General features: G+C 56.4%; 2 protein-coding genes across 2 annotated transcripts; one reads left to right on the forward strand and one right to left on the reverse strand.

Moving 5' to 3' along the window:
* Nucleotides 1–3,417: 3,417 nt before the first annotated feature.
* MESP2 (mesoderm posterior bHLH transcription factor 2) lies at nt 3,418–5,680 on the reverse strand. Its single transcript, XM_011216632.3, has 2 exons — nt 5,012–5,680; nt 3,418–4,152 (listed from the first exon to the last, which is right to left on the reverse strand). The coding sequence occupies exons 1-2, from the start codon at nt 5,678–5,680 to the stop codon at nt 3,883–3,885; spliced, it is 939 nt and encodes a 312-aa protein (XP_011214934.2). The 3' UTR covers nt 3,418–3,882.
* On the forward strand, nt 5,434–23,660 carry MESP1 (mesoderm posterior bHLH transcription factor 1). The gene is made up of 5 exons (XM_034667879.1): nt 5,434–5,752; nt 6,497–6,584; nt 11,109–11,193; nt 21,850–22,973; nt 23,311–23,660. Exons 4-5 carry the CDS (start codon nt 22,266–22,268, stop codon nt 23,383–23,385), a joined length of 783 nt encoding a protein of 260 aa, XP_034523770.1. The 5' UTR covers nt 5,434–5,752; nt 6,497–6,584; nt 11,109–11,193; nt 21,850–22,265; the 3' UTR covers nt 23,386–23,660.
* The last annotated feature ends 1,487 nt before the right edge of the window (nt 23,661–25,147 follow it).

The following is a 25,147-nucleotide window of genomic DNA, read 5'->3' on the forward strand; positions in this document are numbered from 1 at the left end:
AGCGCATGGTGGGGTGGGGAGAGCTGGGGCTTGGTGCCAGGCCCAGGGCAGGTCCTGATGGTGGAGGGAGTGTTTTTTCAGAAAGCAGAAGTTTCCATAGTTCCAGACGCTTGGGGTCAGCGCCTGCCCTAACATGAGGGAAGGGAACAGGGTGCTGATTGTCCCCTCTTCTTGTGTCTCAGCACACCTGGAACAGTGAGAGAGGGGATTGGAGTGAGGGCAGCAAGCCTTGGGATCTAGGCCTGGTCTGACCCCTCACTGGCCAAGGGCCTGTCCCATCTCCTCTCCAGGATCCATGGTGGAAGGTGGGATATCAATTTGTAAAGTGGTTGTTTTCAAGAGTAGCATGCAGAAAAAGGCAGGTGCCCCTCAGATCGCCTGGGGCAGCGGGGGGTCAGTGCTATTCTGAGAAGGTCTGGGACCCACATGACTCCATAGCCCACATGAGACTTCTTGGCAAATGGAACCAGGTTGTTGGAAGCTCACCTCAGCCTGAGCCCCCACAAGGCCATGCTGAGCACCCCAGGCTGGTGGAGGGAACATGGGAGGTGACAGACCACAGGGCTCCTTGGGGGTCTCCTCCAAGGGAGCCGCTGGGGCTGGAGTCCTGGAGACCAGGGGGGGCTGGTGTCAGATCACAGCTTGGCCAGTTTCTTGGCAAGTGACACAAACGCCTGGGCTTGGCTTCCTCATCTGCAGGATCAAGGTGATGGATCACAGGGTTGGGGTGTGGACCTAAGGAGATTCACGTATGGGCATCTGGTGCACTGCCTCCCCCCCCACGGGAGGAGATTTGGGTGTTGTTACGCTTAGTCCTGTCTCCTGGCCTGCCTGCTCTCCTCACAGCCTCTTCCCCCTTGGGAGAAGTGGGGGTGGGGCCGGAAGGCTCCTCAGCCCGCCACTGCAGTCCCTACATCAAAGGTGGGGCAGGCCAAGGGGTGAGACCAGCCCCGGTGATGGGGTGGGATCTCTCCACCAATCAGGAGGCTTCCCTCAGCCCAGCCCCTCTGGGCCGGCCCTTCCTGTCGCCAGTGCCCAGCAGCCCTGGCTGGCACTTAACCTTCTGGGGATCAGAGGGCAGGCCCCCTCAGGAGGTCCCGCGGGGGGAGGGGCCAGCCCCGCCAGGGTCCCTGGGAGAGAGCTGGCCTCCAGGGAGAAGAGTCTGCAGGGATCCTAGTCTCTGTGCCTGGCGCTGGGCGAAGTGTTGATGCGCATTATCTCATTGGGTCTCAACAGTCCCAGGAGATAAGGATTGTTTTTATCTCAGTTTTGCAGATAAGGAAACTGAGGCGCAAGGAGGCTAAGTCAGTAGAGCTAGAACGAGATGCAGGCTCCCCAGAGTGGAAGGCCTCCTCCATCTGGAGCTGGGGCAAGGTCTGTGGCTTCCACACGTTGCGTGCTCACACCACTGGACGCTCACAAGGCTGGCGTGCAGAATGCCCTGTGTGTCAGGTCCCCAGGAATACCGGGAGGGCACCCAGAGCCAGAGACCGGCCGGCAGAGCCTCGCTCCAGGTCGCTCACAGAGCCGGGCGGACTAGAACTCAGGCTGCTCGTTCGGTGCACAGCACTCTGCGGCAGGTTGACCCCTCAGGGCTAGCGGGGGTGGGGGGTGGGGGGAAGCAGGCCCTGGGGTTGGGCAAGAAGCGGGGGGTGGTGTGGCCCCATTCAACAATTACTAAGTGCCAAGCCTAAGAACCCTGAAGGATAGGGTCTGTTACTGTCCCCATTTCACAGCCAAGAAAACTGAGGCTCAAGGTTTCATAGTTGGCCCGGTTATACAGTGAGCAAGAGCTGAGTGGAACGTGCACCCAGGTCAGTCACGCCTTATATCCCTCTCCTCACTGTATATAATCTTGTGTGAGGTTTTCTCATCCTTCAGCGTGGCTGGCAGCCCCTAGGGACAGGAGGCCCTGGGGTAAGAACCCGAACCCTAGAAGGCTAGGGGAAGAAGCCACTTCAGTGGGCACCTAAGCCAGTTCCCCTTTTGGGAGATGGGGAAACTGAGGCACAGAGAGGGGGTGACTTGCTTGATGTCATCAGGCGCAGCAGCAGGTCGGATGGCTGGCCCTGCGTGTGGCTGAGCGCTCAGGCAGCTTGTGCTCTGGCCTTCCTCCCCCTCCTTCTCCTGCCCTGCACTGTGACAGTGGCCTCCCTGCCTGGATCCCTTGTTGCAAAGCACCCGAAGGGACCACCTGTGCCTCTGACTGACTCATTCCGCGTTCCCTGCCTTTAGTGCCTCCGCAGCACCCAAGAAAGAGGCCATACAGGATCCCCGCAACTTTGTCTTTGAGCTCCTTTTCCCACTCTATTCATCACCTCTGTCAGCTCTGGACACGCTGTTTCTTCTGCCTGGGTCACTCTCCACTCGCCCCTCTTGGCAAACATCCTTCAGTACCCACCCGACATCCTGCAGTTCTCCCCTAACCGGGTCAGTATATACAGAATGAAGTCACCACCACCGTCGGCTCCCAAGCCCATGGTGGCCATTGTTAACGGATCGCGAGTGGCATTCTTTCCTCCAGATTCTAGATGTACCTTATTCTTACTCAAGGCAGCATAAATCAATGCAGCAGCATTAATGTGGATCGGGTAACTCAAGAAAGTGTTGTCAGCCCCACCTCCCACCAGGCTGTCACATCCCCTCTGGTCCCTAAGTACCTTATATAAACTCCCATCCTCTACCCGGGCTTCGACCACTTACTTTCCTCTAATTCTCCCTGCTAGCTGGGGAGGGTTTTCTCTCTGGCATTATGGGTATTATGGGCTGAACTCTGTTCCCCCAACATCCATGGTGAATTTCTAACCCCCAGGACCTCAGAACGTGAATGTGTTCAGAGATAGCGCTTATAAAAAGGTAATGAACGTAAAAGGTCCCATGGGAGGGGTCTGTAATCCAGTATGACTGGGAGCCTTACCAGCAGTGAGTAAGCTAGGCGCACAGACCGCGGCGTAAGGAAGTGAGGACCCAGAGAGAAGGCGGCCATCTGCAAGCCAAGGAGAGAGGCTGCAGAAACTAAACTGGCTGACACTGATCTTGGTCTCTAGCCTCCTGAACTGTGAGAAAATTGTATTTCTGTTCTCCAAGCCACCTGATGTGTGCTCTTTTCTTATGGTAGCCCTAGAGACAAATAACGCTGGGCCTCACTTGTGGAAGCAAACCACCATGCATCCTTCAAAAACGCTTTCCTATAATTGTGAAAGAGCCCTGCGGGTCAGCGGGACTGCGCTCAGAGGTAGTGGTGCTGGGTCGGAGACGAGCGTACAGGCCCAAACGTTAACCCCCACCTGTGCCACCTCGCACGACAGGCCAAGTGGAGCCCCTGCAGATGAAGACGTGTCACAGTGGCATGGGAGGGCACACACCAACCTCAAGAGGCCTAGACCCGGGGCGGGAAGAGCAGCAGGACGGTTCCCTGCAGGAGGATACATTCATCGTTCTCCAAAGGCAATAAAAACCCAGGTTGATAGAAGAAAAACAGACCAAACCAACGTTTTTGTTGTTTTTTTTAAGAAGTACAAAAATCGAAGCGTACAGGCTTCTCTCCCCCCTTCCCCCCACCAGAACCCACTCTCCCAGCAGTCCCAGCCTGGCCGACGCTGTGGTCAAGCAGCCATCAACTTGCCACAGCTCAGCCAGTGCTCTGCAGAGCACTGGTCATTCTGGGGGGTGTCTCGGAGTGGAGGCCACTCCCCCAGCCCTGACTCCAGCCAGGGAGGCCACCCACTCTCTGTTTCCAACACTGCCTCTCCGTGAAATACATCACTTGGAAAAGAGATCCTTGGCTTAAAAATAGCTTGAAGACCACAGCAAGCAGCAAATGAGGAGGACACTCTGCACCGGAGGCCTGATTCCTGGCTCACAAGGGGACAGGCAAGGCTATTAGTAGAAGATGCCCAGGTGGGCCGCCTCCAAATCTTCTTGCCAAAGTTCAGGGCAGCCACTGAGCTGCAGGCCTGAACTCTGGGAGGGGCTTTCGTCACTGAGCTGGAAGGCAGGGCCTGGTCCCTGGTCCTCTGAGCTGGGGAGCACCTCTGGACTATGGTTCCAGCATCCCCACTGGGTCTGAGGCTGGAGTCTCTGGCATGCTGGGCGGGACAGGAGGGGTGGGGTTTCTGGCAACAGACAGGACTCTGGAGACACAGAGATACCCTGCAAGAGAGACAAAAGCAGCTGGTTAGTGGGCCACTGCCTGATGCCCTGAGACCTTGAACCTGGACGCTTCCTGGAGCATGACTGGCAGCTTCTGGACGGTCCTGGGTGCCATGGATGCAGTGAAGCTAAGTGGTGAACACTTGCTCTGGAGATACACTCCGGGGGTTCAAATCCCACCTCTGCTACTAACTAGTTTTAAGAACTCAACCTCTTTTATTTGGTTTTCTCATCTGTAAAATGGGGCTGATGATAACAGTACCTACCCCACAGAGTTCCTGGAGGACTGGCTGAGTTAAGACATGGTCAGTGCCAAGAACGGTGTTGGGCCAACAGTGAGCAAGCAGTAAATTTTGGTTATGGATATGCTCTCTTATGGACCATGATTCATTCACTCATGGGCCTCATGAACAAATGAAGTTTAAAGGAAACGGGAAGGTCACCAGTTCCAAGCCCGTCTACTCTGGAAGTCCCCACCCCTGGGGCTGGCCAGTCTCCCTCCCCCCAAACCCTAATGGAGCACTTGGAGCAAATTCCCTGCCAGTGGCTCTTGGTACCTTTCATCTTGCCTCTGGAGCAAGTCTGAGGATTCCCCCTCTTTAACGTGGCTTCGAAGACTTCTAAGTAGAGGTGGTGGTGGCCTTAATGACCTGGGACCAAACCTCTTTCCCCAAGGAGGTTAGGCTCCTCTCCATACTCCCTTCAGCTTCTCTCTACCCCTAACTGGGTTGGATTAGATAAACCGGGATCTAAAAAGCATGAGATTCTCTGCACACTCGAGCCTACCCACTCGCTCCATTTCCGAATGAACGTGGGGACCACCCGGAGGGAAGTGAATGGCACAGGACTGCGTGCATACCTGGTATACTACAGCCAGCTCCGGGGTCGCGGGGGGCGGCGTCCAGGGCATGGCCTGGTTCCTAGGTTCTGGGGACGTCCGCATTCCGGAACAGGCTTGCGGCGGCGGTGTCCAAAGGGCCGTCTCGGGGGCTCTCCCTTGGGAGAGCTGCGGGGGCGACGGCATCCCAGGGCAGTAAGGGGGTGTAACCCAGGGATTCATGTCGGGGACCCTGCTCCCCAGGCGCTCGGGCGCCGCTAGGGCTGCGGGACAGGCCGGCGGAGACCCCCACGACGCGGCAGCGCCTCCGGCGGAATCCAGGCGGGGGGCGCGCGCCTGCACCTGCACCTGCGCCTGGNCGGCGGCAGAAAGCGGCGCAGCTCGTGCAGGGCGCGGGCGAGCGTGCGCATGCGCAGCTTCTCGCGCTCTGGCGCTCTGCCGCTGTCCGCCGGCTGGGCCGCTGCGGCCTCGTCCCGGCGCCGTCTGGACGGCCTCTGAGGCGCGGGCGCTGCGGGCCGGGAGCGCGGGCAGCGAGGGGCCGCGGGCGCCGTCGCAGGGGCAAGAGCCCGACGAGTCCGATGAGGAGGAGGCCGGGGACGTGGAGTCCGGGTGGCTGGCCCAGCCCCAGCCCTGGGGCAAGATCCAGTGGTCGTGGCCCAGGAGGCTGTGCAGAGGAGGGGACTGGGCCATGGCCGGGGCTGCTGCGGGCTCTGGGATGCTGGGCTGGCCACCTCCAGGCCTGAGCTTTTATCTGGACCAAAGGTGAGAGGTGGCCCCCTGCCAGGTTACAGAGAGGTGTCAAAACCCACAGAGCCCAGGGAAGGCCTGGGCAGGGGGGCCTTGGGAAAGCGGGCCCATTTGCGGAGGTGTGGATTCTGACTCCTCGGGGGCTCTAATGGAGGCCCCTGCAGCCCGGGAAGTGTGGGAGGAACAATTCGCATCTGGACGGAGCTGCTAAGCTTCTCACCGAGGTCCCACCCACCCGGACTCGTGGCATGGTGAGTGCCCAGGAGCCCGACAGTGGTGGGCAGTGCCATCGCCTGAGGGATAGCCTTCCCTCATGTGAAGAGTGGACCCATGCAAAGAGTGGCCACCTCTCTCATCACCAGCACCCCTCCCCCCGAGGTGGGAGGAGCTGTGCCCAGAACTTCCACTCACTGTCTACAGGTGTGCTGGAGAAGAAGGCGGCAAGACAAGCCCCAAGGGATTTGCCCACAGCGATGTGGGGTGGGGTGGAAGTAGGGGGACATACAGGTGCATCCTTCCTGGGTTGCTCCCGGCTCCCATGTTAGCTGGTTTGCTGAATGACATGAGGAAAGTCATCTCACTACCCACAGATAGTTTCCGTCCCTGAAAAATAGAGCAGCCTGGAGAAGAGAGATAGGGAGCGGTGGGTGATGAAAATGGGGAAAGGTGAGCCCCCAAGCAGGCCTGAGTCTATTTGCTGTGTGACCTGGGGCAAGTCACCTAACTCCTCTGAGACTCAAGTTTCCTTCAATCTCATAGCAATAATAATCCAAAGTACCCACCACCTGGGATGGCTGCTGGTACTAAGTGGAACCATCGGTGGAACCATTCAGTTTGGGCCTGGCAGGTGAGCTAAATGGCTGCTGCTATCATTTCATAAGGAAGGTACGGACATTTCAAGATGCTGTAGGCATTACTCATTTAGTTCGTATTTATTTAGCAGCTGTAAAGTTCAGGCACACCAGCGAGAACAAGTTAGTTGTGGTCTCGGCTCTCATGACATTTTAGGTTTGTGCTGAGAGACAAGTAAACAGGCCATTATACATTTAGTAGCTCCACCACTAACTGGCTGTGTGCCCTTGGGCAGGGCCCTTAACCTGTCTGAGGTTGAGCTTGTGCTCTATAAAACAGGAATAATGATTATAATATCTATTCGTGGGACTGTTATTATAGTCTCCTAGCCTAAACTTGGAGATAGTAAAGCTCTCCTCAGCAGTGATTACAGTTTAAAGGAGGCATCGGTGTCCTTTGTGATCTTCGGAGAAAGGGCTGAACTCTGAAGCTAAGGGCCACATGAGGGCCACGGGCTGTAGAGCTCTGGTCCCAGAGCTGGGGAGGTCACTGCCGGGCCTTGAACCGTGAGTAGGACTTGGTTAAGGAGAGAGGCATGTAGGGAGCATTCTGGCTGTGGGAACTGCTTAAGCAAAGGCCTGACAGTGGGACATGCTAAGGGGCTTCCGGAACAGTGTGCGGGGGTGCTGTTGTGGAGAGCTGGGACAGAGCCTGAATAGGGCCAGGCTAAGAAGTTGGATTGCCAGTATGGACCTTGGAGCAGAAGTGTGACGTGGGGGAAAAAAAAAAAAAGAGCAATCAGTAATGAAAGGTCAACATGATGATGTTTCTGGGATAGGTTGGCCTGTATCAGCTTGAAGTGATAAATAATGGCCTTGTAGTACTTGTGGCTCTTCCTAAAAATAAACATTTAGTTGCACAAATTACATAACTAATACATTCTCTTTGGCAGCAATGGGAGCATTACAAGTAAACCTGGGGTCCCTGAAACCCCTCAGCAAAGGTAGCAGCCCTCAGGTTGTCATGTGCCCCTCCAGACTTAGCCACATGTCCACAGGGACTTATGTAAATGAGGTAACATGGCAACCTATTTGTAAGTTGCTTTTTTTTTTCTTAAGGTTTTATTTATGTGAGAGAGTATGAAAGTGCATGGTGCGGGAGGGGGGCAGAGGCAGAGGGAGAAGCAGACTCCCCGCTAAGCAGGGAGCCTGATGGAGGTGTTGGGGGGAGGCAGAGAGAGAATCCCAAGCAGGCTACACACCCAGCACCAAGCCTGACAAGAAGCCCGATCTCACGACCCTGAGATCATGACCTGAGCCGAAGTCAAGAGTTGGACGCTTAGCTGACTGAGCCACCCGGGTGCCTTGTCACTAGGTGTCTTTAATTCAGCAGTGTGTCTTAGAGCACTCCCCATCAGGAGACACTTAGCTGACTCGTAAGGGTCATAGGTGATGTAAATGGATGAACGTTTAAACGTTATACAAACATTAGAGCAGATCGTTTTAACTGGAAAAAAAAGTGGCAGGAGGTGCAGACAAACCTTCAATGAGGAGATGACATCACTTTCTGCTCAGTACTTATTTTTTAAAATATCAGAGAAAATATGCCCCAAGTCACCACTCTAACGTGATGATGAAGGAATAATTGGCATTGAACAACGTTGGTCAGGGCAACCCCTGTTTAGTTTACCCTAGCTGCCGTGAATAAGGAGGGGGAGTTTCTGATGTGTCCACAGCACAAAAAGAAGGTGACTCACTTAATGGTGGCCTTGAATCCAAATAAGCTTTCTCTGGAAAGAAACAGGCAGTTATGAAGTATTTCGTGACTTAAAAGGATTTAAACCTTTCGTGACTTAAAAAGATTTAAACCAAGTCAAAACAAAACCCAACTTTTTCCTAAGGGCAGTGAGGACTTAGAAAACAGTCGATCCTACACTCTTTAGGTTGAACTCATGGCTGTACTGTCTCGGAATTGATTTACATGTAACTGACAGTGGTAAACAAAAATCCATCAGGTTTCTTGTATGTTTCTTGATCTGGATTCTGAAGTTTCAGATTAACGTACTGTTGATACTGAGTGTTCTGACTCACCCCTATAGTATTTTCTAGCACGTGTGCCCCAGTCAGGCCTTTCCTGATGCATCTTTAGTCTGTGTTTAGTTTTTGCCAAATAGCATTGCCTTGTGCACAGGCAGGTAGACCTGGAGAGGTAGAATGGCCTTGCGATCTCCAGGAAGGGTCCAAAAATTCAGAATTATCCTTAGAGCCAGCCTGGAGGGATTTCCTGTGAAAGGATTTGGTGAATAATGGGAATCCCTCTCCAGCACAGGGCCCTGCTTACTCTCCTTTCCTCTGTAGGATAGCCTGGCCTCCTCTCTTGGTTTCGGCTAGCCCCAGAGCCCAGGTCTCAGACTGACTGGGATGCCAGAGCATGAGTTCTGGAAGGTGGGGCCCTGGCTCTTCGGCAGGCCCTTCAGCCAGGTTCTCGAAGCTCAGGGACACACTGTCTGCCAGCCCCATTCGCCGGGGGGATTCCAAAGTGAATCCCCACACTGGGCCTTCACTTAGCACAGGGAGGCGGTATCACTGGATAGTGAGGAGGCTGGGCCATGGAATGGGACTGACCTGGGTTTAGAGTCCCAGCTCCACCCCTCATGAGCCGTGAGAAATTGGACAACTTACTCAGCACCTGTTTTCTCATCTGTGAAGTGGGGGATTCTGATTTCCAGGGTGATTGTTGGAGTAAGTAAAGACGATGCATGGCATAGTGCTTAGCATAGGCTTAGAGCCTACGTTTGTAAGTCTTGCTTACAGCGAGTTCAGGGGCAGCAGAATGAAGTAGGTAAAGGACTAGGTTGGGGGGAAAGGGGGCTGGTATCTTTTCGTCTTGACCCTAGAAGGCGGCGATTCCTTCCATTCCTGAGACTCCAGCAGCAGGCAGGGCGCTCCAGCCCCTGGCCTGTGGCAGCGGTCACCACAGCTACAGCGCAGAGGGAACAGGAGAGCCCAGATGTCTGGAGCCGGAGCCAGAGCCCGAGCCCACCAGCCCAGCCAAGGCTAGGAAATGGAGGGTCTGAACCTGCTTCTCCTGGCAGGCTGGGTCCTGGCCCAGGTGCTTGTCCAGCTTGCCTCTGGGACCCTCAAGCATTCCTCCCTCTATGTGGGAACCAGCCCCAGGTGCTTGGTGAACAAGCTGGGCTCTCCTCTCTTCCTCATCTGACTCTCCTGTTAAAAGGAGGACATCCACAGCTGTATGCTGTTAGATAAGGTGATTAACTTCTGGGCCTCAGCAGGCCACTGGCACTGGGTTCACCCCCTGCTTCCTGTGATGGGAGGAGGTGGTGGTTCAGTCAGGGAAACAGGGTCAGTAGAATATTCACGAGTCTGGCAGACCCTTCTAGTTGCACACACACACACAGCATCTGTGACAGCCTCTATTCTTACATCTTTTTTGATAACAGGACTGTGTATTGTGGGTGGCAGTAGGCCCAGCTAGAAAACATTTCCCAGCCTCTTTTGCTCATGGAATGGCCAATGAGATGTTAGCAGAAATATTGGTTGGGGCTTCTAGGAAAGCTCTTTATTTTTTTATTTTTTTTTTTTTAAGATTTTTTTTTATTTATTCATCCGACAGAGACAGAGACAGCCAGCGAGAGAGGGAACACAAGCAGGGGAGTGGGAGAGGAAGAAGCAGGCTCATATCAGAGGAGCCTGATGTGGGGCTCGATCCCGCAACGCCAGGATCACGCCCTGAGCCGAAGGCAGACGCCCAACCACTATGCCACCCAGGCGCCCCTAGGAAAGCTCTTTAAAGCAGAGAGGTACACTCCCGTGTTTCTATCCCCTTTTATTTTCTTCCCGGGAAATGTGATGGCTGGAGCTTCAGCAACCATTTGGTGACACTGAAGCCATCCCAAGGACAGAAGTCATCCACTAGGGATGATGGAGCAGACAGAAGCCTGTGGCATTGGCGACAGCGAGGAAGCACCATACCGGCCCAGGACTGTCTGTCCCTGAGTTTCTTTAATGTGAGAGAAAACAAATCACCAGTTTGTCTAAGTCATTGACATTTGGGTGTGTATGAACAGCCACACGTAATTCCTGTCCACATAATAAAGAAGTGCCAGGGTATCCTTGTCAACAAATAGGGCCATGTGAGCTGGGTGACAGGTACGTGAGTTTGTAACAGATCAGTGTTCCCACGGATGCCCAGATGGGTGTTCACCTGGAGGAAGGTCTCCTGTGATGGTGTTGCCTCCAGCTCTATTCCCAGCCTCACCAAGGGCATCGTTACGATCTTGAATGAAGATATGAATTGATCCAATTTGGGGTAGGGTCCAAATGCAGCAGATGAATTGGGTAACAGCCAGGATCTAAAGAGAGGCTGATGGGCTGGAACAGCCTACCAGATCTAATAAGGTGGGATCAACAGAGCTTCACGTATCCTCCCTTTTAGTTTGGGGTCAGGTGGCAGGTAGCCAGCAGCACGTGTGGAAAACAAAGCTGATCCCATTGGTGAGAAATGGGGGGTAAAGGGGGTCTTCAACCAAGGAGGTGACAGTCTCTTATTCCCTCTGCAGGATGGGTCATTGCCAGAGTAAGTGGTCAAATGTGGGGGCCACCATTCATGATGGAAGGAAACAGGCCCTAGCCAAGGAGAACAAGGTAAGTGACAGGGCTTCAAGCCAGGTCACCAGAGAAATAGTCAAAGGACTCGGGGATGTTTTGTGCACAAAACAAAAACTTAGGGATCTGATGGTTGTCTCCAGGTGTCTAGAAGAGAATACTCCAGGGAGACTGAAGAACTTCCTGAGATTGGAAGGGCTGTCTTATGAGGGAGTGAGTGGCCTGTTTGTGGAGGTGATCAAGAAGCGGCAAACGAGTACACACTAGGCACAGGCAGGAGCTGGCGTGCATGGCTGTGCCTGCCTCTGCCAACACCGACAAGCCCCATAAAACGAGGACATGACGACCCCTGAGGTACTTTCAGAGCCAGGCCAAGAATCAGGGAGAGGATGGGGCAGCCGCCTCCAGGCTCTGGGCAGTGTGAGTGCAAGGAGCCACGGGGGCCCCTTCAGGCTGTCTTGGGCTGGGCTGGGGTGCACAATGAGGCCTCCCAGGTGCCTCAGCACCCCTGACACTCTCGCCCCTGTTCTCTGTGCCTGAAGCCCTGGCTCAGCTGGCCCCCTCGTGTGTAGGCTGGAGCCATAAGGTGACCACGGCCCTTGCCTCAGCTTGCCAGTGTGGCCCCAGTCAGCTGACGGTGATCCTTTCATCCAGGTGAGGAAACTCATCCTCCCCTAGCGACTGCCCCGGACTTTGTCCCAGGCCGGCAGTCAGATGAGAAAGGCCGAGGCTTAGGTTGGACCCTGAGCGTGCTCAGTCAGCTCTGGCCCCGCGAGAGGCTGTGGCAGGCCAGTGACAGGGCCCATCCTGCTTGTGGTGACTCAGCACAGGCCCCAGGCCCGCTCCTGGAAGCCTCCACCCACTCTTTCTTCCTGGGCAGGCAGTGCAGGGCCCCTGGGAGCAGGCCTGAGGACCTGGAGCCAGGTGAAGGCCTGGCCTCTGTCCTCTAGGTCTTCTTTGACTCCCTCCCCCTTGGGTGCCTTCCAGGCCCTGGGGGTGGTCAGGCTGTGGGAACACGGGAGGGAAGGAGAGGCTGGGCACACGGGGGCTGTAGCAGCCGTGTGGTATTCTCATTACCAGGGAGCAGCAAGGGCCAGCCCAGCCTCCGCCTTGGCCACTGTGGCTGCCTTCACACCTCCTCTCTGCCTGTTGACACAAGGCCACCTCCCCCAGGGCAGAAGGTGTCAACTTGGGAACGAGGGTGTTCCGGGGCCTCCAAAACAGTCCAGCAGCAGGTCCTCTCAGAAACCCCAGAAAGCTTCTCTGGGGTGGGGGTGGGAGGCTGCAGGTCCCCACCCTGGGAAGCCCAGGGAAGAGGTAGGGCCTGTGTCCTGGGGGTTTGGCGTGGGGGAGGGGGGAGTGGGGGAAGACAGGAGTTCCGAGTCCACCTGCCCAGTTAGGCCCCTCTCCTGGCTCTGGCGGCTGGTGCATAACAAGGCCCTGCTCAGCAGAGTGCCATCAGTGTCACCAGGAGGCCCAGAGACTAAAGCCAACAGGGCAAGGTCAGTCTGACAGGGCCTCATGACCGCCCGGTCTTCTGAACATTTCTAGACTGCACAGTTGCCCAACACTGTACCTGCAGGAACCTCGTCAGTGCTCAGACCCCGTGACTTCAAGCCCGTGGTTCTCCCCGTGCTTAGATGGGCCAGGCCCAGGGAAGTCAGTTCCTTGGCCTTCCTTCCCCAGAGTCAGGATTCAGACCCACGGAGGCCAGGCACCACACCATGGGGAAACTCGTCCCAGGCCGAGGGGAGGCTCCGGGGAGGGCCAAGCCTCTGGGAATTCAGAACTTGGAGGAGGGGAAAGACAGCTTCTGCGTCTGTGGTGACCTGGTGTGCGGGGAGCCCAGGGCCACAGAGAGGCACTACTCAGCCAAGTGATCTGGGCTGGTCCCTGGGTGGGGGGGGGACCCGGAGTTGTGGTATTCTCCAAGTGGAGGTGCGGCCGTCCTGGCAGAAGGACAAGGTGGGAACACACATCTGGGAGCCCGAAGCCCAGCACCGGTCTGGGCAGTGCAGGTGGGCCGGGAGCTGTGGGAGAGGCTGTGGTCTAGCGAGCGGTTGGAGGCGGGGTTGGAAAGGCTTCTGAGTGGGAAGTTTGGACTCTCAGGGAGGGAGGCAATGAGAACCACAGACATCCTGAGGAAGGAGAGGGTGGGAAGGTGAGGAGCTGGAGGCAGGAAGACCGCAGTCACACGGGTGAGGGCTGACCAGGGCAGGGGCTGGGCATGGGCCAAGGAGCCCATGGCTGAGAATGTGGACAACAGCAGGAAGGCCATGGCCCCTGAGGGCTGGGAGAGGCACAGGCATCTGGGGAGCTGCCCAGCAGGCCAGGGCTGCAGAGGTGGACCCGCTGCTCTTCCTCGAACAAGAAGGCTGGGCCAGGGAGCCTGGGCAGAGGCCCCAGGACTGCCTGGTCCAGCTCCCAGGGCAACAAAGCCCAGTGGAGGGGGCTCAGGCCTAGGGCCAGCCATGCCTGGGCTCCATCCTGTGAGCCTCAGTTTCCTCATCTATGAAATGGGTGTCCTTGCTGGGAGGATTAGCTGGAGCATCGTGGGTTCGGCATGCGGGACTCCGGAAGTCCTGCCTGCCTGCCCTGCTGGAGAGAAGTGACCACCTGCGGTCCTGCAGCTCTCGGGAAGGACAGAGGGGGAGAGCGAGTGGCGCACACTCCCGCAGTGCATGCTCTGGGAGGGAAGACCCAGCCTCCTGGCCCCAGAAGCCGCAAGGGGGCTTAGTTTTGTATATTGCATTTAAAAAATGTAAAATATATATAACAAAATTTGCCATCTTAACCGTTGTTCAGTGGCGTTAATTATACCCTCAGTGTTCTGCAGCTATCACTTCTTTCCATAGCTTTCCATCACCTTGAGTAAAAGCACTGTATCCATTAGGCAAGAACTCCCTTTACCCCCAGCCCCTGGTAACCTTTCAGCCGTGTCCTGTCTCTACGAATCTGGCTGTTCTAGGTGCCTCGTGGCGGTGGGATCGTACGGTGGGCACTCTTTGTGTATGGCTTACTTTGTAATGGCCTCAAGGTTTGTCCACGGTGCATCACGTGTCCCAGCTTCAGTCCTTTCTGTGGCTGATAAATATTCCGGTGACATAGAGACCACATTCTGCTTATCCATTCATCTGTTGCTGGACATTCAGGTTGTTTCCACCTTTTGGCCGTTGTCCCTAATGCTCCTACAAAAGTTGGTGTGCAAATCTCTGTTCTTGTCCCTGCTTTCAAGTTCTTGGGGTATGAAAAAAGCATGTTGTTTTGTGACCAACTTTTCTCGCTAATGTATTAACATTCTCCATATCAGTAGATGTATTTTTTTTTTTTTAGATTTTACTTATATATTTGAGAGAGGGCGTGTGTGCATGAGTGAGGTGGGGGGAGGAGCAGAGGGGAGAGAGAATCTCCAGCAGACCCCCACTGAGCGTGGAGCCTGACGCAGGGCTCAGTCTCTCAACCCTGAGATCACGACCTGAGCTGAAATCAAGAGTCAGACACTCAGCCGACTGAGCCGCCCCATCAGTAGCTGTATTTGTGCAATGCAATGTTTAGGGCATGTCTGGTTCTCCGTGATGTGGTGGCAGTCTGGGTAACACATTCTGTAGCACACACTCAAGTGCCTTTTGGCTTTCCACATAGCGACATCCTTATACCTAGATATTAAAAATTATTTTTAATTTGCACATATAATATATGAATGCAAACTCCTCGTGAAAAATTTAAGCATTACAGATGAGATTAAAGTCTCCCTTGGGGGCACCTGGGAGGCTCAGTCGGTTAAGCATCTGCCTTCAGTTCAGGTCATGATCCCGGGGTCCTGGGATCGAGCCCCACATCGGGCTCCCTGCTCAGGGGAGAACCTGCTTTTCCCTCTCCCTCTGCCCCTCCCTTCACTCGTGTGTGCGCTCTCTCTGTCTTTCTCGCTTTCTCTCTCTAGCTCTCTCTCAAATAAATGAATAAAATCTTAAAAAAAAAAAAAAGTCTCCCTTGACCGCCTCCCAGAACCCAGACCTGCCCCCCCACCACACGTACACACCAAGTAAGTCGTGGGACGTTGTTAGAGATGGGGTGGGTGCCCCGAGACCCTTTCTGCACACGTACACGTGTGTACAGTGGACCCTCCTAACACGCGTGGTACCACTGGATGCCGTTCTGTGTGGGGGTTGCGTTTTCGATCTGTGTTCTCTTTGTTTGTGCGTCTGTCAGTGGAGTGCTGCTGAATGGGCTTTTCTGCAGCTCAGCTCTGCCACTCCCCAGTACATCTTCATGTGGGCCTTTGATCTTTTCTAACCATTATGAATTCCCATCAGGGGAACCGCAGGGCAGGGGGCGGTGGAGGCTGTTCTGAAGTTGCAGGCCAGCCTTGGGGAGCCCTGGAGGTGGGCTGTCGAGGCTCACCTGGTTTGGGGTGCCCAGCTATCCTGGCCGCCTCTGCCACTGTGCTGGGCGCTGCATGTGCACTCCCAGGGCCGGGAGCTGGGCATGATCTCCAAGGGTGAAGAAACTCGCTCGGCTCAGGCCGGGGGCTGGATCTTGGATTTCTCTTGGTGGGGGAGCCTCCAGAACTGAGGGTTCATCCTTTCACAAATAACCAGTACTGACCCTGGGTGATTTCGTATCTGGTCAGTTTAAGCTCTGTCCCCTCCCCCAGCTGTTCTCCACTGTGTCCGGGAACATCCCTGTCCCCCAGCCTCTGGCAAAGAATCCTCTTCCCAAAGGCTTCTCACTCCCCCACATCCCGGTCAGGTATTCCAGCTCAGTCCTAGGAGCCCCCACTCTGCTTTTTATTGGGCCTGAAGTCAGATATCTCTGGGAGCGCCCTCCCTCCCGTGCTTCCTCTGCCCTTGGAGTTGGCTGAAGGCCCGAGCCACCCAGTGACCTGGCAAGTGGCTCGTCACTGTCCTGGCACCTCACCGTGCTGTTGTGAGCAGTCAGCAAGGGTAGGGGTGGTGTTACAGGGAGTTCACGAGCCGTGCATCCTGCCTGGAGGAAGCTCTATCTTGTGCTTTCTGCAGGGGCTGGTGTCCTAAGTCAGCTGCTGCAGTTCCATACCGCGCACTTGGCAAGGGCACAGAGCCCAAGGCATCCCCTGTCAAGTTTCTGTCAACTTGGGGTCTTTTTTCAACCTTTGCTCCCAGGAGTGTATAGGGAAGGTCAGGGGACCGGGCAGCCCTGCTTGGGCCCTGCCCTCCTGACCCCTTTCCCTCCCCTCATTCCTTTGGGCTCTGGCTTGTGCTGCTTCTCTGCACACAGATGTGTGTTTTTCCCAGTGGACAGATGAGCACACAGGGCTCCAGAGAGGGCAAGTGGCCCGTCTGGGAGTCACAGCCCATCACCCTGGCGCTGAACTGGCTTCACCCACTTTTTCTTTTCTTTTCTTTTTTTTTTAAAGAAACGAGGCTCATTTTGTGTTATTTTAGGAGTCAGTGGAGTCCGGTAATGGGCCCCAGGGGCGAAGGTCGGCCCCGGGTAAGGCAAGTCCAGGAGGAGGCCCCGCCTGCCCTCTGACAGCCCTGGGACTCAGAACAGGTGGTGAGGTTGGCATGGTTTGCTACTGGTCGCAGGCCCGGCTAGCGTGGGAATGTGGAAAAGTGAGTCTGTGCCCCCTCCGCGGTCCCCGAGTTTACACAGGCACAGCAGCCAGACAGGGCCAACCCTCGGTGAGTCAGGAATCATGGCTGCGCAGGGAGAGGCAGCAGTCTGCATGCATGGAAGGTAAACTGAAAGACGTGGCCACACTCCCTAAGCTATGAGAAAACATGGGGAGGCAGGTCGGGCAGGCTTTACCCCCCTCCCTGAACATAAGCCTCTGCGCCACAGCCTGCACCTGGCAGCGTGCAACGGGGAGAGGCCAGAAGGAGACTTCCCATAGCCCTCCAGCAGGTGAGGGTGGGGTCAGTGGGAGCAAGGGTTGACGTTGTGTGGCTTCAGCCACTTCTTAAGCTGGCCCCTGCACCTCCGGTTCCTGGTGCCTACCACCCCACCCCGCCCTGGCCCTGGCCCCAGAACAAAGGCCCTGGACCTGTTGGAGGTAGGTGTGCCCCGCTCAGATCGCCGAACCCCAGGTGGCTGGGCAGTGCCCTCTGCTGGTGGTGGCTGGGAATTCGAGGACACTGGTCCACACTGGCTGACCCAGGGGTCAGCCCTCTGGCCTGAGATGGGAACCTTCCAACCAAGGCATCCAGTCTCCCAAAACATCTCGGACAATGGCCAGGAGTTCTGGGCTCAGTTTTACAGTCAGAGAAACCAAGGTGCCGTGTGACAGGTTCCCCCTCATTCACATGTCTGCATCTCAGCTTTGGGCTGGTTCAGCTCCTTAACCCCTTTATGCCTTGATTTCCTCACATGACACTATAAAGCTTAGATCTTCCTCCGCTTACCCAGATGAAGCAAAGGAGCGTAAATGCGACTCCCGTAAGAGAGAGGCGCTTTCTGTGTACCCTGCATTCTCAGCCCCGCTCCCAGAACTGTGGGGATTCTGCATTTCCCCTGGAGCCTTTCCTGGAATCTGCCAAATCTCTCTCCTTTCTTCCCACCCCCTCCCTGCTCATCACCCCTCGGCTCCTGTGACTTCCACTGGCTGCGCCTCCAGCTGATCCAGGACTAAGATAATCAGATTACCTTGGGTCCAGAATAATCTATTCCATATGGCTTGCCAACTCGGAGGCTCCGGGAGCTGAAGGTGTGAGGAAAGGGGGTGATCTTAGTTGGAAGGGGCTCCCTGGGAGCCTCGGGGGGCCTCAGCTGGGAAGCTGCTGTGGAAGGAGGGAGGTGGAGGAGAAGTCGGGGGGCCTTCCCGCTGAGCCCCCTGACTGCCCTGGGGCTCTAGGCGGCCACTGCCTCATCCATTGGTGACCCACAGGGGCTTAGGATCCATACTGGGGGGCTGGGCACTCCCAGTGCTTTTTACACTCTCCGGATTGGAGGTGGCCTCTGTAGGCACTGCTTCTCAAAAGTGGCCGCACTTCATAATTCTGGGGCAACTGTAGTTTTCACACCCAAATTCTCCAGCTCCGTCCCCCCGGGGCTCTGGTGTACCAGGTCCAGGGTGGGTGTGGAAACCTTTTTCTGTCTCCACGGGTCCCTGTGACTTGTGACAAGATGTTGTGGGTGCTTGAGGACTCTGGGGGAGTTCCCCCACGCCAGCACCCTCACTCTTGGGGCAGCCTTCAGGAGGAAAGGAGCCCCTCCCATCTTCCAGCGGAGACAGGACAGGTGGTGGGGAGGACAGAACACAGGCTTTGACCCAGACAGGCAAACAGGTCCCAACTCTGCCCCTGTTCGCCATGCGACACAGGACAACCTCTCGACACCTCCATTCCCTCATCTGCAAAGGGAGGCTGTTACACCCATATCATGGCAGGGCAGCGAGCTGTGACCCAGCCACACCCCAACACAGTGCCAGCCCCAAGTGACAGTAGCACACGTGACCACGGCTGCGGGTTGCCCCTGTTCGCCATGCGACACAGGACAACCTCTCGACACCTCCATTCCCTCATCTGCAAAGGGAGGCTGTTACACCCATATCATGGCAGGGCAGCGAGCTGTGACCCAGCCACACCCCAACACAGTGCCAGCCCCAAGTGACAGTAGCACACGTGACCACGGCTGCGGGTCACGTAGCCCAGGCCACACGGGATGATTTGATCCTTATAATGTCAGCACAGTCGGTATTACCCCGTGGCACAGGAGCAGAAGCTGGGGCCTGGAGATGGGGAGGGAGTCCCCATGTGACACAGGTGGTCCACGGCAGGACAGGGATTCGATTCTAACCCACACTGGCCACACGAGGTGGCCCCTTGTCATAACGATCCCTCCCCTGGAACGGTCTGCGTCTCGGGCTGGTGCCAGGACATGGTAGGAAGATCCCGCCACAGGGGACACCCGAATGACAAGCCTCCCAGGAGCTGGGCCTGCTATGCTAAGTGGGCTGGCAGCAGAAGAGCTGCTTCCTTCTCCTGGGGCCTCTGGCTCCGGCGGGGACAGGGATTAGGGGCTACAAGGGGAGTATTGACATAGCACCTTTGATTAGCACTCCCGTGTCAGGAGGGCTGGCCGGGAAATGAGAGCACTGAGGCTGGGAGGCGGGAGGGGGGTGGCATCCAGGACCCAGGCCTGGCCCGAGGAGCTGGCTGGCTCCTAGCCAGAAGGCTGGGACCCAGGCCCCGGCCCAAGAGGAGGCTGCCTGGTCCTGCCTGCCCCTAAACCCGGCCAAGGCCCCCACTGAACTCTCACCTCTGCTCAGTGGGGCCGCCCCCAGGCCTCATTTCCCAGCCTTACACGTTGGCAGGCGAAGGTGGGCTCGGGCCAGGGGAGCGGGAGCACTGGCTCCGGCACTTGTCAAAACACAGGCCCCGGAGGTGTGAAGGCCTCACCCCAGCGGGAGGGCGTGTGGGCCCTGCTGCCCGGAGAACTCATTAACTGGGGCAGCTCCCAAACGAGCCCACAGGAGAGCCTGGCGATAAGGAGATCAAAGGTGAGAGGGGCCGGGTTGGGAAAGGCGACTGGCAGGAGGTGGTAGAGCCTGCGCTCCAGGTTGGGGGGGTCCCTCTGTCCCAGCTTGGCTCCATCAGGTCCACTGGCATTGGCCCTTGCACACACTGGGCCGGACACTCCAAGGGGGCAGCGGGAGAGGGAGGGACTCCCAGGCGGCAGCCCTCAGGGCTGAGGCCCCCAAGGTTGGGGTGGAGGTGGAAACCTGCCATCTGCCCCACCTCTCTCCCGCCCTTTCCATGGGCTCTTTGCCTCCACACTCGCCCCAGGGGCTTTTTAGCCCTCCCTCAGCCTGACACCAGAGATCCTCCTGTCCTGAGCACGGTGTCTCTCCTGCCCCAGGCCTCTCAGCTGCTCCTGCGCAAGGGCCCGAGGGATGTCAGATCTTAGGTCCCAGATGGGCGAATCCTCAGGAGCCAGAGCTGTTTTTAGGATAAGCAGTCTGCCTCCCACACATATGGCCTGTTGTCCAAAACACATCTAGCTGATTTTGTACTTAATAAAATGAAGAGTCATTTCAACGACAAACCAGTACTGGCAGTTTCCCCTGGACAGGGAACGGCAGGCCTCTGAGGCAGGATGGCAATGAACTTTGTTAGACTCTCAGTGCTTGTTGAGCTGTGGACTTTCTAGCCACGTGCCCGTACTGGATTTTCAAAGAGATGACGGTGAAACAGGAGGTGGCTGATTGCCTGGGCGTTTTTGGTCGGTTTGAGTTTTCTTAATGATTAGCTGCCTAGTGGAAATCCGAATCATGTGAGAATTGGAGGGATTTTTTGACACTGAGAAGGTTGGCAGCAGAGTCTCCAGAGCCCTCACAGACCCCACCCCTCCTGCCTGACCAGTCTTTACTCTGCACCCCCTCCCACTCGAGTGCATGATACGCTCTACCAGTTGCCAACTGTTAGTCCCCTCGAGTCCAGTGGGATCCAAGGGACCCAGCTGCTGGGCTGCAGTGCCAGGTTCTTGGCTTGGATCTGGAGCCCCAGGAAGGCATCCCTTGACGAGGGTCCAAAAGGGGTAGACCTCACTAACAGCTTCCGGCTGAGGAGGGCCCTCCTGGATCAGGTTCTCCTTGGGAATAGATGGGTCTATGGCAGGGGCCCAGGGAATGGGCTCCTCTCCTTCTCCCCAAGGGCGGGTTGGCACTACCTCTCCTGGATTAGCCATGGGCATAAGAATTCTGGGGCTGCTGGAACAGCCTGCAGAGGAAGGGAGTACAGAAGGTGCTAGAAGAGGCCACGGGCAGTAGAAGATAAAAGAGATGAGGGGAGGGGGCGGTGGTGGGCAGAGATACCCAGGGAGACGGTATTAAGCCTTTTTGTCGCCTTTGCTACAGAACAGCTCACCCATCAGGCTCACCAGGCTGGAAGCCATGGGGGATGGGAAACATTAGACCCCTCACACTGAAAGAGACTATAAACCACTTGTCTTGAAAACATGATGCTAGACACCAGGTACTTCAGAGTCTAGGCGGAGAACAGACATCAGTGCACAAAGTAGCTATTATGACAAGTGCGAACTCAGACTCCTGAGAGGTCAGGCAGGCAGCAGAGGGCCTCTGAGATTTCCTACATAGACAATCATATTGTCTATAAATGGAGACAGTTTTATTTCTTCCTTTCCAATTCATACGCCTTTTATTTCTCTTTTGTTATTGCACAAGCTAGGCCCTCCAAGGCAATGTTGAGTAGGCATGGGTAGGAGCAGACATCCTTGCCTGTTCTCAGTATTAGGGGAAGCATTCAGTCTTTCCCTGTTGAGTATGCTATCAGCCCTGGGTTCTTTGTAGATGCCTTTTATCAGGTTGAGAAAGTTCCCCTCTGGCTGAGAATTTTTATCATGAAGGGGTATGAATTTTGTTAAATGCTTTTTCTGTGTCATGTCCCGACACATTTCAATGGCAAAGCCCTCTCTCTATACCTGCCCCAAAGTGGCAGAATACCAGCTAGAGGCCAGTGGTGGCAGCTTGTGGCAGCAGGCCAAGCCCTTGATCCTGCCAGGCTGAGGGTGTCCTGGAGGGCATCAGGCTTTCCCTCCTTCGGCTCAGATGGTCCGGCAACTTGACCAGATTTGGCCAGCTCCTTGGCCTTGTCAGGGATAGCTTCCTCATAGTGCCCCCCTCCGTCCCACGACCACCACCACCACGTCAGGCCACGTCCAGGAGGAGAAATGGATTACTGTTCCTCTCTCCTCTAGCGGGAATCAGGGCCCCACTCAGGGTCCCCATCCTACCGATTCTACAGACCTGGCTGCAGCATGTCCCAAGGCTCCCGTTGTACAAACTGGGAACGAATTTGCAAGAAAACGTTAAGAATGTGCATAAAGTCCCAACAGGTGAAGACTGCCCCAAATCTAGGTCCTATACTTCCAGAGGCCTGAGCGGCTAGGTCAGGTGCCCATGCGAGGGCCCAGGTGGGGCCAACCTGGGGCAGTCAACGGACCCGCACCTTCAGCACCCCCGTTGGTTCAAAGGGTCAGGCCCCGCCCCCTCCAGGCCCCGAACCCTCTTTGAAGTGCTGATGCGGCCTGGAAGGGGCCACTTCACACCTCGGGCTCCTGGCTCGGGATAAAGCGGTCGCCGGCCGCCGGTCCCCAGACGCGCCACCGCCGCCATGCCCCAGTCCCTGTGCCCGCCGCTCTCCGAGTCCTGGCTCTTCTCCCCGGGATGGGGCCCGACTCCGCCTCCGCCGCCCTCCGACAGGGACTGCGGCTGCTCCCCCGCCTCGTCCCCGGACTCCTGGGGCAGCGTCCCGGCCGGCAGCCCTGAGCCGAGCCCCGGGCGGCCCGGCGCCCACGCGGCCCCCCGAGCCCGGAGCGCTGGGAGGCGCGGCGCCCGCGGCAGCCGCCTGGGCTCCGGACAGCGGCAGAGCGCCAGCGAGCGCGAGAAGCTGCGCATGCGCACGCTCGCCCGCGCCCTGCACGAGCTGCGCCGCTTTCTGCCGCCGTCCGTGGCTCCCGCCGGCCAGAGCCTCACCAAGATCGAGACGCTGCGCCTGGCCATCCGCTACATCGGCCACCTGTCGGCCGTGCTGGGCCTCAGCGAGGAGAGCCTGCAGCGGCAGCGACGGCGGCGCAGCGACGCGGCGACGCCTCGGGGCTGCCCGCTCTGCCCCGACGGCGGCCCCGCGCAGGCGCAGACGCAGACTCAAGTGCAGGTGCAGGCGTGTGCCTTGGGCCTGGGCTCCGCCGCTGCGTCGTGGGGGTCCCCGCCAGCCTGTCCCGCAGGCGTAGCGGCGCCGGCGCCTCAAGACCCGCAGGTGCTTTACGACGAGACGGCGTGTCCGGAATCGCAGGCAATGGAGCTGTGTCCCTCGTCTCCGGTTAGTATCCCCTCCCGCTCGGGACTCCCTCCCGGCGCCATCGTGGGTGGTGCTACCTGTTTGCTACCTGTTGTCCGCGTCCCCAGCGTGCAACTCCCATTGCGGGGGCCACTCCCCCTGCGGCATCCCCACCGGCAGCCTGGCCTGGTCTACATGCTGTTCGGAGCTGCGTAACTGGTGTGCCTGGAGCGCTCAAGCAGGGAGGGGAGGGAGAGGACACGCAGGGCACAGGGTCCTGTTCCCCTCCAAAGGTCCCCTGAGAGTGGAACCCATGAGCGCGGACACCAACACTTGGCAGCCAACGCGGGCGGTAACTCTGTTCCCTCTCCCTCCGCAGCTCTTGCCCGGCGACGTGCTGGCCCTGCTGGAGACCTGGATGCCCCTTTCGCCCCTGGAGTGGCCGCCGGCTTGAATAGTTGAAGTGACGACGTACAACTGGCGCCCTGTCTGTGAGCATCGAGGCCTTTTTGGCCTCGGCACCTTCAAAACGGCCCCTCTTGAGACTCCCTTTCCAGGGAGGGGGCACATGTGATACTGGCATACACACTCCTGAGAGCGAGAGCCTGTCGCCACCCTGGACGGTCCTCCCAAGCCCCTCCCGCAACGGAGGGACCCATAGGTTGACCCTCAGAGGCCGGCAGGGAGTGCCTGCCTCCTATGTATTTATTTATTTGTGAATAAACTGTGCTGGTGTCAGTTGACCGTTTCTTCTTCCTCTACGTGGGCACAAAGTGCCCTCCCCCTCTCCAAAGAAGAACCTGGGAGAATCAAGAGGGTCTCTTGCAGTCTTCAGCCCTCAAGCACACAGGCTCATACCCTTTCCTCCTTGCCCCCAGCCCTGACTTAGCATCTCCTGTTCCAGGAAGGTCAACCTGGAAGGGGGAGGTGCTGCATATGGGGAAGTGGTAGCAGGTGGAGTCTGCCCATCTTTTCTTTGAACCTGGTGGGAGCTGGTTAAAACCTAAGTATCTCTGTAGAAAATACATTTCCATTAGTACTTACTGTGCATCAGGTCCTTTACACATTTTATACCCATTTTACAGAAGAATAAACCAAGCATCAGCACTCAAGCCCAGCTCTGAATTCAGAATCTGAGTTCTCATCCCCAATAGGATTTTGCCAGCTCTAGGGTAGGGTCTGAGGGGACGCCAGCTACCAAGGGCTCATTTTCATGTATCCCAAGCCGTTTCTTCCCTTCTGCTAGAGCATCATGGTCTGGACCTTGGGATCGTGTCATCTCCCGTCACTCTGGTTTCTCACCCAGGTGGTTTAGGGACATAAACTAACACCAGAGAGTCAGTCCCGGGTTCATATAACTGTGACCTCCCAGTGGCCTAGCTAGGGTGGAGAGATTCATGGGAGTTGCATCCTAGAACCACACACCCGTCTACATGGCTGGGTTCTGATCAGGGATGTGCTGTATGGGGAAGAAGAAAGCCTTGACCCTGAAGGAGTCTGGCCTGCTTAAGGTTGTCTGGGAAGCAGTCAGGCCTTGAGGGGAAGGCGAGGTGGGGTTAGGGCATGTAGCCTCTGCACAAAGGCCGTCTGTGGATGCATACCAAGTTCTCCCCTCTCCCTCAAATATCTTTGAAATACAGGCCTTGGTATTTATTTTCTATAAGAGCTTTATTGAGATATAGCTTATGTACCATAAAAATTAATCTTTATAATTCGGTGGTTTTAGTATATTTATAGTTATGCACCCATCACCGCTGTCTAAATTGAGAACATTTTTTCTTTAAAGGTTTTATTTGACAGAGAGCACAAGCAGGGGGAGCTGCAGAGAAAGAGGGAGAAGCAGGCTCCCCATTGAGCAGGAAGCCCAACGCAGGGCGGGATCCCAGGATCCCAGAATCATGACCTGAGCCGAAGGCAGATGCTTCACCGACTGAGCCACCCAGGCGCCCCTAAATTGAGAACATTTTCATCATCCCCAAAAGAAACCCTGTGCCCATTAGCAGGCACTCCCCCATTATCCCATTCCCTCACCCAGCACATTCATCTCCTTTCTGTCTCCATAGATCTGCCTGTTCTGGACATTTTGAATGAATTCGAATCACACAGCACCAGGCCTTTGGTGTCCGGTTTCTTTCACGGGTTGTAACATTTTCAGGGTTTATCCATGTGGTCGCATGCATCAGTACTTCTTACTGCCTGGTGATATTCCACTGCAT

The sequence above is a fragment of the Ailuropoda melanoleuca genome, chromosome 9, assembly GCF_002007445.2.
Source record: "Ailuropoda melanoleuca isolate Jingjing chromosome 9, ASM200744v2, whole genome shotgun sequence".
In the NCBI taxonomy this organism is placed as follows: domain Eukaryota; kingdom Metazoa; phylum Chordata; class Mammalia; order Carnivora; family Ursidae; genus Ailuropoda; species Ailuropoda melanoleuca.

Coding starts and splice junctions, on each gene's coding strand:
- MESP1 (XM_034667879.1), top strand. CDS start 22,266: ATGCCCCAGTCCCTGTGCCCGCCGCTCTCCGAGTCCTGGCTCTTCTCC. Junction 22,974..23,310: donor AGCTGTGTCCCTCGTCTCCG/GTTAGTATCCCC, acceptor CTCCCTCCGCAG/CTCTTGCCCGGCGACGTGCT.